Source organism: Sciurus carolinensis, chromosome 8, assembly GCF_902686445.1.
Source record: "Sciurus carolinensis chromosome 8, mSciCar1.2, whole genome shotgun sequence".
Classification (NCBI taxonomy): domain Eukaryota; kingdom Metazoa; phylum Chordata; class Mammalia; order Rodentia; family Sciuridae; genus Sciurus; species Sciurus carolinensis.
In genome coordinates this window covers 25,038,417-25,050,776 of record NC_062220.1, presented here as the reverse complement: position 1 = coordinate 25,050,776, position 12,360 = coordinate 25,038,417, and the positions used below count along the sequence as shown (strand labels likewise).

At 39.9% G+C, this 12,360-nt stretch overlaps 1 protein-coding gene across 1 annotated transcript in view; it reads right to left on the bottom strand.

Moving 5' to 3' along the window:
* Positions 1 to 4,187: 4,187 nt before the first annotated feature.
* Positions 4,188 to 12,360, bottom strand: part of Tnpo3 (transportin 3) — a 77,695-nt gene continuing 69,522 nt past the window's right edge. The window contains 2 exon segments of the mRNA XM_047560346.1: positions 4,188 to 5,312; positions 7,093 to 7,184. Of these exon segments, the coding sequence (XP_047416302.1) occupies positions 7,124 to 7,184 (61 nt within the window). The 3' untranslated portion in view covers positions 4,188 to 5,312; positions 7,093 to 7,123.

Genomic DNA, 12,360 nt, shown 5'->3' with positions numbered 1-12,360 from the left:
AGAGGTTCAACTGGATGTAGGTTTTTGTTCTGAATAATTATTAGTGGACATTTGAGTTTCTACATTAGTTATTGTAAATAGTGCAGTGAATAAATAGGCTTTTTTATTTCATATTTTTGCCAATTATCTTTGGGATAGATCCCTACAAATGGGATTTCTGGGCCAAGGATAAATATTTATGTAATTTTGCTAGATGGTGATAAAACCTCCATAAATATACAGAACTATCTTGTCTCCCCAACAAAGTGTAATGTTAACTGGATTTATGCCAACCTGACATGTGCCATTCCCCGTTATAAGCAAGGATGGGTAGATTTTCACATGATTAAACTGTGTAGATTAAAAATAAAAAACAAAAAACAGGACTTGGTATATAGCCCAGTGGTATAGCAAGTGTTTTGCATGCATGAGGCCTTGGGTTTGATCTCCAGTACCACTAAATGAGTAAATAAATATTAGGAAACAGAACAATCTTAGAATAGTTTTAAATTTATGGAAAAGATACTAAGATAGTAGAGTTCCTGTGTCCCCCAGGCTATATTCCCAACTGCTAACATCTTATGTTACTGTGGTCCATGTATCACAATTAGAGAAACAGTATGTATATATATTATTAACTGTGCTCCAAACCTTATTCAGATTTCATCAGTTTTTCTTTAATATCCTTTTTTGTTCCAGGATTCCATTCAAGATACCTTGTTTAGTTATCTCATATTCACCTCCTCTGGTCTGTGACAGTTTGACTTTTCTTGTTTTGATATTGATGGTTTTGAGTACTGGTCAGGTATTTTGTAGAATGTCCCTCAATTTCAATTTATCTGATGTGTTCTTCAGTTTTTGTAAGGAAGACCACAGGTGAAGTGTCATTCTCACCTTGTCACATCAAGAGTACACGGCTGCGGATGTGGCTCAAAAGAGTACATACTACTAACATGATTTACACTGCTGCTTGTTGACTTTGGCCATCTGGCTAAAGCAGTTCCACCACTATGAAGTCCATCCCCAACCCCTGCTTTTCTACACTGTCATATATACAGTGTTTTCAGAATTATTAATCTGTACCCCCTTAAGAAACTTTACCAACTAGGATCTCATTTACAAAGGTTAGCATCTTTACTGCCCACTGTTCTGTACAATTCCATTTCCCTTTTTTTTTTTCAAAATTTTTTAGTTGTTGATAGATCTTTATTTATATGCAGTGCTGAGAATCAAACCCAGTGCCTCACACTTTAGGCAAGCACTACCACCGAGTTGCAACCTCAACCCTCTATTTCCTCTTGACATTGAAATTAGTTGTCAAGCCTTAAGTTTTGGAGATGTCACAGATATGCCAGCCTCTCTCAAACAACTGGCAAATATGGAAATACTGCCTCACAATCCCCAGTGGCAGTAACTTTAGTCAGAGAATGTTCTCCCAGTTCAATATAGTTCTTGTCCTTGAAGGCATTTAAGTTTGAAGCCCTTGGTGTCTCACAGAGCAGGGAGACTGAGAGATGAATTAAGGAAGCTTGGAGGAACTCCATGTACTGTATGACCACTGGTGGTACAGTATTACTTATAACTTTCCTTGGCTTTCTACTTACTTTTCAATTTCCTGAAACAAAAATGAGAACACAAAACCCGTCACTTGTTGATTTCTGTTGTAGTCAGTTTTGGATAAATCTAAAAGATGAGACAGACACAATGAGCTCCAGAGGTAAAGGGAGGACCATACATGTTGCAATTCCCTTCTTGGTTTCCTCTTGTTAGTGGCCTGAGTGCTCTTGTGCCCAGTGCTGGTGTTTTAGGCTGGAATCCAGAGAACACTGATGCTCATGGTCCTGGGAATGATCATGTCCCCAATACATAGGAGTCTCCCTTCTTCCAGTACCTCCTTCTCCACCAAGTTCATCCTAGTATACAACTAAATATTCCTTTGATTCAAGACTCATTCCTCTTACCAGCTCTTCATTGACATCAAGAACACAGCCTTTTCAGTCTTTGTAGAGAGGATACTGATGGTTTTTCCTATTTTTGCTGAGGATCTGTTCTTGGAAGGAGACACTTTCCAATTTGCTGATAATATTACTCTCCAACCCCCAAATCAGGCCCTTTGTTGCATGCTCCAGATCTTGGTTCTCATTCTAGTAAAATGATTCACTTAAACCAGGGCTACACAAGGTGGACATGCACATTAAATCAAGAGGTGTTGATGTCATTCAAAAGCACAAGTGCCTTTATATCTATGTATCTTACATTCTCAGTTATTGATCTTTACAATCATTCCCTTTGAACGTGTACGTAAAAATTGCAAGCTGCTTTTTAGTAGTCTTGTTGGAAATAGTCCCAATGGGTGATATGTGTTTCACATAATCATAACTAAAATTATGTACCTAACTGTACCTGCACATATGGAAGAGGTCATTCTAATTCCTCTAGACAATGCCATATTACTATATTAGAGTAATTCTTTTAAATCTGTAAGGCTCATAAGGAAGTATTCTGTGAGGCCCTGAGCCATTGGCGACAGGGTTCAGTTTTCAAAGTCACAGCTGTAGAGAAGACATTCTTGACATTAACTAGAATATGCATTCCACATGCTATTCTTCAGGGGCTAGGGAGGGCTGAATTAAGCATTCCACATTTTCCAATTCAACATGCAAATTCTGTGAAAAAAGCCAAATTCCTTAAACAGAGCTAAGTCAACTGGTTGTTCAGGCACATACAGTTGGACTAGGCTTAAAGGTTTTATTGTTTAACCAGAACATGATAGGGACGCCTAGGGAACTGGGCTGATCCCCAGGACCTGACAACCTCACTCCACTTTCATGTTTAAGGTTTTTGCTCTCCTTTTAATAACATCTCTTTAGAGAGTAAGACCCTAAATACCAGATTCAAATTATGCGGGAAGGCCTGTTTCACTGATTCCAAATATCACTCTGCAGCTTGAGGAGTCAAGCCTGGGAGTGAAAAAGTTAAAGTGACAAGGTTAAGGAAAACACAGAGAAATGTCAGTTCCAACAACACTGCCAGATGTTATCCAACTACAAGACAGTTCAGTAGTGAGGGATATTAGCCCAAAGTCTAATTACCGTAACGTACCGTTTTATCCCACATATATAAAACTCAAGAAAACATAAACTAACTACAGTAGCAGAAAGCAGATTGCTGGTTACTTGAGGATGGGGGCTGGGGTGGGAGGCAGCAGGAAGAGATCACCTCAGGACTCAAGGGAAATCTGGAAGGTAAAGAATATGTTAACTATTTTGGGTGGGGTACTGGATGGAACCCAGGCGCTCTACCACTGAGCTTCATTCCTAGTCCTTTATATTTTTAAATTTTGAGACAGGATCTTTCTAGGTTGCCTAGGCTGGCCTAGAACTTGTGATCCTCTTGTCTCAACCTACTGAGTCACTGGGATTATAGGTATATACCACTATGCCTGGCCCGGTATGTTCACTATCTTGACTGTGGCAATGGTTTCATAGGTCTACCATGGCAAAGTTTATCAAACTGTATACATTAAATATATGCAGTTTGGCCAGGCTCACCGGCACACACCTATGACCCCAGGGACTCGGGATATTAAGGCATGAGGATCACAAGTTCAAGGCCAGCTTCAGCAACTCAGTGAGACCCTGTCTCCAAAAAAAAAAAAGGTTGGAAATGTAGCTTGGTGCAAAGTGTCCCTGTGTTCAATCCACAGTAGTTCCCTGCCAAAAAGGTGTGGTTTATTGTCAATTATACTTCAATAAAGCATATATATATATAAAGTCATATCATTATAAATAAAAATATCTATTTATCTATCCATCCATCTATCTATCTAAAGGACCAGCAACTCTGTAGTTAAAAACAACCTACTTAAGGGGCTATGGTGGAGTAAGGAAAGCTTGTTTCTAGTACAACATGAAGGAGGGGCCTACTCTTTGCCACTGGGTGACATGAAAGGGGTGGAACGTAGCATGAGGAGATTTACGATAAACTACAAGAATAAAGGCTGCGGAAAGAGAGACTTCACTGAAGAGTCTGTGGTATGGGGCAAGGGCCAGACCTTTCAACTCCACCCCAGCTGTCTATGAGGTACCAACCAAAGTTGCTTACTTAGCTGCTCTGGCCAAATCATTTCAGAACTGGGAGGTATGAATGGAAGTAAAAACAAAGAAACACTGATTACATTTTAAAAATTTATTGTCTTTTTTTTCTGGTTTTTTTTTTTTTTTTTTTTTTAATTTTTTTGTTTGTTTTGTTGCTGTTGATTTGTTCTTGAGATGGCTACAACACCAGACAGAACAGTGCCCTCAAATCTAATGACTATGCAGGGCTGCACTCCTTTGAAACATTAAGATCTGTTTTGGGCTCCCCACTTTGGCCCTTACCCCCACAAAGTCAATTAGTTTCCACACTTTTTAGTAAAATACAAGTAGCCCTGTAAACACTTGCTCCATACTCTCACCCTCATTTTTTCTCACATCTGTGGGTAAATAGTTCGCTAAGGGAAAAAGAAAGAAAAAAAACTTAAAAAAACAAAAAAACAAAATACACATTTATATCCTACCCCACCCACCTCAATGTGGCTCTTCTCCCCAAGGCTGACAACCTCATGGGGATTGGTAGTGGATTTAGAGACTGATAAGGGTCAGGGTTGAGTTATACACGAATATGCATTTTGACCCTGGCTGGTCCTGAGTATCACCAACATGACCATGACCTATAGCAGAATAGGCTTCTTGTCATAACAGCTCATGGCAGGAAGAAATAGTTGCAGGGAGGGATATTTCTATTCACTGTGTTAAAGGGTGGGGGGAGTAGGAGAGGGAAAGAAGGTGAAACAATAGAAAACTCTCAGAGATGACCCTGACCCTTTACTTCCAACTGTAAATATTTAAAATTCATTTGAATTCCCACATTTTCCCTAAGTGAATACTTTTGTTTCACATCAAGTTCTCACTTTTGTTTTCTGTGTGTACTGCACTTAGTGTATATCATTTGCTACCAGGCGAATGTTTCAGTTCTGGTTTCAGTTTAGTTTTTCTTTTTTCCTTTTTTATTTCCTCAAAATTGTTTTTCCTTTTAGAAACAAGTTCACCAGGAAACCAGCTCCCCTCCCACCACGCCGGACAGGCTGCAGCCATCTTTTTTAAACCGCGCTGATTTTCCCTCACACCCCCAAACAGGAACTCCTCAGGACGCCTGGGAAGGCTGGAGTCTCTCCCTGTCTGGGTGGACGCCCTGGGGGCAGTGAAGGCCCCTCTGCCGCATCGAAGGTTTCTGATTGTGGGACACAGTCTGGGTTTTGTTTTCTTCCTGTCTTCTAATTAAAAAAGACATTCCTGACAAAAAGAGAGAAGATAGTCAATAACTTTGCTTAAGAAGATCGTGACCATTTTATAAAATAAACCTCAAGGCAGGGTTTCTATACTTGCTCACACACCACATTCTGGATTCTGTCATGAGAACTGTTAAGGAAAAAAACAGTGACAACAATAAAAAGTTGAATTTTTTAAAACCCGTGATCTTAAGGGAGTGACTTACTTTAAGGAAATGCTGCTTAAGTGCATCTCCAATGCTGACTGAACTATGGAAATGAGGGATGTGTTGGGGGTCAGGAGTGAGCCAGAAGGCCCAGGCCTTCCATTTCAAACGAACCAGAAAACTTCCACTTTTAAATATTGAGGTTTCATGTAAGATTTATTTTGAAAGGCGGCTTTGCCTACCACTGATTTAGACTCTATGGAAGCATTAAATGAAATAACTGAAAGTGAGGACTCTGAACACCAGAATGTCTACACTTGAATTCTGGCTCCCCCAGTTACTAACTGATGCGTTAGGCAAACTGTTAAACATCTCTGAACTTCAGATCCTCAAACGAAAGTAGAATAATAGTAACTAACCTAGGGGGTTGAATGAGGATTTCTTATTTAATACATATAAAGAATGAAGAGTAGTATGAGATACCTAGGAAGTGCTCAATGAATGCAGCTATGAACATCTATATTTGCCCATGAACACCTGGAAGTGCATCAGTGTTATCACAGACACGTGTAAAACCTGATGATCCCAGATGATATTCCTACTCATTAAAAAATCCAAGTTGAGAATAAATATCAGTGTGTCAAGTCACTGCTGAATGTCACTTTGACCTATTAATGCATTTATCACAGAAATTACAGGTCAGTGCCACAGATGCAGATTCATTCTGGGACAGTAAATTCTCCTTAATATGTCAAAGGGTGCTCATTGTGGTGGCGTACCCCTATAATGCGAGCAACTCGAGAGGCTGAGGCAGAAGGATTACAAGTACAAACCTCAGCAATTTAGCAAGGTCCTAAGCAACTTACTTAAGACTCTGTCTTAAAATAAAATTTAAAAAGGGCTGGGATGCAGTTCAGTGGTTAAGCACCTCTGCATTCAATCCCCAAAAGAAAAAGAAAAGAAAAAAAAAAGTTAAAGGGTGGGGGCTGAGAGGAGAACTGCCTTTCTTCTCTCAGTCAAGAAATTAGCACCCAATTCTACTACCAAGTTCTTTCTTTCCTCAGCTAAGCTTCTTGCTTTGCTTTGTAATCTTTAGACAGGAAGCACAGGGAGAAAAACAAGGAGCCCACCAAAGATGCTACTTCTTTCCTGTATCAACTGCTGGTCAAGGCATGGCATTTCAGCAATTAAAAAAAAACAAACAAGCATTAAGAACAAGACCCGAGCTCATTATATCTCGAAGGTCAGTCCTAGGAGGGTGGTGTCATATATCACAGTCAAATTCAGGCCAGCACTGTTTCCATCAAAGCGGCCACATTAAAAGTATTTATTTGTTACCACACACATTCATCATTCTAGAAGTGTCTTATAAGAGGAAGAGGGAAGGAATGTTTTTGTTACATTCTGCGGTAGTAACTCTGTTATAGAGGTAAAAATGTCATCCAAATACACTGGCAATTATCTGGCTGCCAAGGTCCAAAAAATGAGAGCCCTGCATTTACCAGTTGTGTGGCACAGTTAAACTATAAGTCCTTTTCTAACTCTAGCTACAGGACTGGTCCCATGATGGGCATTAAATCTCTCCCCATCCCCAAGCTCCCTGAGAGCTCAGAAAAGCTGGAAGCTCATACTACTCACCTGGGTGACAGGCACAGTGCAGGAGTGTGAGCTATCGAAATAACCTGGTGAAGTCTCGCAAGGCCCAGCAAACTTGCTTACATTCCTCAGCACTAGAAGAGAAAAGGCAGGTGTTTCTTGACTAAGGAGAAAGACATAATCTATGAGAATTAACCATGACACTGAGGCACACTGAGGATGGACCCAACTCTGTGAGGAGTGTTCCATACTATCTCTTGACTCTGCTTCAGATCTTTCTGTAACTCAAGGTAAAAACAGATATTATAAATAAGAACAACTAAAAACTTGGTAGTCCTTGAAGAGCAGACTTTGGAGACAAACTGCCTGAGGTTCAATCTTGGCTTTGCTGTATCCTTGGGCGAGTTACCAATCTTTGTCTCGGTCTTCTCATCTATCATCTACCTCATGCTGCCCAGAGGATTAAATCTGTTCACATAGGTAAAGCACTTATTATAAAAGTATGGTGAAAAAAAGAATATTCAATAATAGGCTGCAACATCAACACTTTGTTGAAGTCCCTGACATACAAAGAAAGTTAGACCCCACCCCAAGCCCCCCCAAAAAATAAAACAGTAAGCATGTTCACTAAGGCTCTGGTTACCTGAACTTTGAGCTACACTAAGTTAGATACCCTGCTTTCTTCATTCTCTCCCAAAGGTAAATTCTGTTTACAAAGACCAGTCCAGCAACTAAGTCTCTATCAGTCATGGATTTTCTTGTTGAACAGGCCGCTCAGTCTCTCCTCCTATTGGGGGGAGAGGGGGAGGAAAGGTTTAAGGTATGTACAAAGGGAGAAGGAGGGAGTAGGACTTGGTCCTCAGGCAAACACTGGGATGCCAAACAGTATGAAGAGCCTAATATCCATCTGACTTTTATTCAAAAGTTTCCCTTTATCCAAAGCTGTCACCAAGAAACTCACTGATGCCAGCTTTATTTTTCTGTGTCATATCTTCATAAGTTTTTGCTAACTAAATCTCAGATTAAGCTAAAGCAGTGAAAAAGGCAGCACTTTCTAACATGCCCATCCTTCTGTGGAGCTATTCCCTGTTCTGAAAGCTCAGGGACCAGAGTCTATAGCTAGGATTCAATTCTATCTCCTAATGGTTAAATACCAGAGGGGAGAACTGCTTATAGTGATCCAACAGAGCTGATGACGAAATCCAAGATATGCCATTGAGTGCCTCCATCCAGACTTCCCCACCAATTGTAAGGTTGGTCTGAAACATAATCCATTAAGTCCCAAGTTTTCAATCCTATATAGAAAGTGGGACTTAATGGGTTAAGAACCTTGATTTAGATATAATATTCAGAACTTGATCCAACTAATATTCTAGAAACTTTCCTGTAGTCTCTCTCCATCCTAAGAATGTAATGAAATTATAACCCAAGTGAGGCTGCTGTGTGATGTCCTATTACCCGGGGCTATGACAACAAGAAACCCTGACATGCTAGAGACTCTATTCTTCTGCTGTCCAATATCCTACATGTTTTAAAAATTTTCCCCTTTTCAACCCAAAATCTTGGTTTAATCTGGAAGAGTTTAACTCCATCATTCACTTTTTTTAAAAACCAGGGATAGAACCCAGAGGTGCTTAACCACTGAATCACACCCCTAGTCTTCATTTTTTTTTTTATTTTGAGACAGAGTCTCATTAAGTTGCTGAGGCTAGCCTTGAACTTGTGATACTCCTGCCTCAGCCTCCTGAGTTGCTGGGACTGCAGGAATGTGCCACCATGCCTGGCTTCTCATTAGCATCTTTTGTGGTACATGAAAAAGAGTAGTGAAACCAAAATACAAGTATAGGAGAACTGTAGTAAGACAGAGCAAAATGAGGGATGGGTCGCAGTGTCTTAAATCAGTTCTACTTCTATTCCTGGCCCTATCAGTGACAATATGGATATCAAGAGCTTCAGTCAAATGTTGAACTTAAAGAGTCCTTGGTGAGTAAACCCACAAAAATGGACCAAAAATCTTGAATGCTAGCACTATTTTTTGGTTCCTGCCTCAATCCTTCTGACATTTATTAGGTTCCTGGTTTCTAATCTTATTTATTTTTTGAACTGCCTTTATTTTTTCTAGGTTCTTTTTTCTGGCTTCTAGTCCCACAATTCCAATCATTCTACTATACTTCTGAACATTTTTCAAGTCTCATCACTTCAAGACTGTGCTGAGAAATGTCCTTTTGATCTGATGTCCTGGTACGGAGAACAACCAACCTCTCACTGATGACCTGACCAGCGAGACACCTCATACTGGCCTCTTATTCCACTGTCAATGCTTTCCATGTTCAACATCTTTTAGCTTTGAAGACCTACATGTAAATGGTAAATAGTCACACTAAGATAAAAGGAAATGATGGCATGATTTTTTCAGTCCCAATTAGTCTTAGAGATAGGCTCATCTGGTGTTTGGAAAACAAGGATAATATTCTAGTATGAAAGGTCCCATCTTGGATGTGAGGGCGATCTGGCTGCGACATCTGTCACCCCATTGATCGCCAGGGTTGATTCGGCTGATCTGGCTGGCTAGGCGGGTGTCCCCTTCCTCCCTCACCGCTCCATGTGCGTCCCTCCCGAAGCTGCGCACTCGGTCGAAGAGGACGACCTTCCCCAATAGAGGAAGACTGTTCTTTGGTCAAGGGTATACGAGTAGCTGCGTTCCCCTGCTAGAACCTCCAAACAAGCTCTCAAGGTCCATCTTTCTTCAGGTTGACCAACTAAAAAAGTCAGGGAAGTAATTACCAGTACCACTTGAAAGCAGGCTTGGACTTGCTGAAATGAAACTGAACCAGTTCACCCTCCCTGTTAGGATGGCAAACAAAGCAGCATGTTGAGGCAGGACTTATAGGACCTTAAAACCAAGAGGGAGACTGAGTCATGCATAGGTTCAAGGGCAACAGGCATACCAGAGAAGGAGAATTAAGAGGAGGTGAGCCATCTCAAACCCTCCTTCTAGTACCTCAACATCACCTCTTACTTCTCTTCATTTCCCACCATTATGTCACAGTCTACTACAGCAGGAGCTGTAAACTTGTTTTGCAATGAAAGATAGGTAGGCTAGGTTGGTAGTATATTTTATTTTCCCATATCACAGGGCCAAGATTACAGACTGTTTTGTTCACAGCACTGTTTTATTTAGGCACTTTTCTTGCCTCTTTCTTTAAACAAGGGAATGATAACCATGACCTTGATTTCAGACTTAAACTATTGTTCTGTTACATACTAGCACTGTCAAGAGAATTTGGGTTTGGTGGAGACTTATTCTGGAATGTGTGGGTGGCTGTCTTAGAGCTGGCAAGAGACATGTCTCAGCTAGTTTTGCAAGTACATAATGGCATTCTGGCAGTTTCTTTTTCAAGAAGAAAGGAGTTAAAAGTCACTGATCACCTACTGTGTGCAGGCTCTTCTGTAGTTTTCCATTTGCTATTTCATAATAACCTATGTGCTAGGTAGTACTAACCTGATATTATAGAATTAACTGAATTAGAAGAACAGGGTAGTGGCAAAATCCAAAACAACATATTTGACTCTTAAGCCCAATCCTTTGAGGCTTTCCCCCAGGTTCTCATTTGCCTGGATATCAGAGCCAATATGATTGTGCCCTTCTACTGACTAGTACTACATGGAATAAAGCAAAACAGAAGCAGAGAGAAGCAACTGTTGTTATACTACTTTCACCTGCAATAGCTTATAGGTAGAATACTACTTTTACTGGGAAGACTTGGAGTTAAAAAGAATCAAATAATTGTGTAAGGTCATCCCAGTCAATACATGCCTATCTGGTGAAGGGAAAAGCCCCACTCTGGCAAAATGTGTCACAAAGGCAGTCATGTTATTTTCAGTCATGCATGTCACTTGATCATAGTTAAATATCACTTACTTCTAGGGCATGAAGTTAAGCCACTTAATAAGCTACAAATAACAACAGCACTCCATGGTTTGGGATTTTAACATTAACAAAATTGTTGAGTTATAACAAAGGATGAAAAAGCAAACCATTTTGAAAGTGACATTAAGAAACCAACTCTTGGACCAAGTGTGTACAGTTCAGTGGTAGAGTGCTTGTCTAGCATGTATGAACCCCAGGGTTCAATGCCTAGCACCACACACACATAAAAGTCTCCCTTCCCTTCTATCCTGGTCCCATGTGTAATTTTCCAGAAATTTACTATGCATAAAGTAGCAAGCACACGCGTGCACACACACACACACACACACACACACTACAGTAAAAACTACCAAACATTGCTGAAAGAAATTAAAGACATTAGCCAGGCATGGTGGCACATGCTTGTAACAACTCAGGAGGCTAAGGCAAGAGGATCACAAGTTTGAGATCAACCTCAGCAACTTAGAAAGATCCTGTCTCAAATAAATAAATAAATAGGACTGGGGCATGTAATCAGTGGTAAAGCACCCCCAGGTTCAATCCATAGTACCAAAATTAATCAATTAATTAATGGTACAGGGAAACTGAATATCCACATGAAAAAGGAAGAAACTAGGCCTTTACCAAACATCACATACAAAAACTAAGTCATAACAAGACCTAAAATTATAATTCTCAGCACAAAACCTAGGTTGAAAACTTCATGACATTACATTTGTCAAAGATTTCTTGGATATGACAACAAAGCACAGGCAACAAAAGTTAAAATATATCAATTGCACTACATCAAAATTAAAACTTTCATGCATCAAAGGACATAATCAGCAGGGTGCAAAGACAAACAAAGAATGTACGCAAATCTGATATATCTGATAAGGAGTTAATGTCCCTAATATATATGGAACTCCTACAATTTAGCAACAGAAGACACCCAATTTAAAAGTGGTCAAGGAACTTGAATAGACATTCTCCAAAGAAGACATACAAATGGCTAATAAGCATGAAAAGGTGCTCACATCATTAATAATTATGGAAATGTAAACCCAAACCACAATGAGATATTTACGTCATACTAGAAGTGAGGTGCTAAGGTGATTGCTATCAAAAAAGTAAAGTAACAAACATTGACAAGGACGTGGAGAAGCTGAAAGCACTGCTGGTAAGAATGAATAATGGCACAGCTGCTATGACACATATAATGGGTCTTCAAAAAATTAAAAATAAATTCATCATTGGACACAGGAATTCCATTTCTAGGCATAATCCAAAAGAAAAGCAGAGTCTCAAAGACATTTCTACACCTGTTTATGGCAGGATTATTCATACACCCAAGAGGTTGGAAACAACATAAATGTGTACTGACGGAAGAATGGAATCAT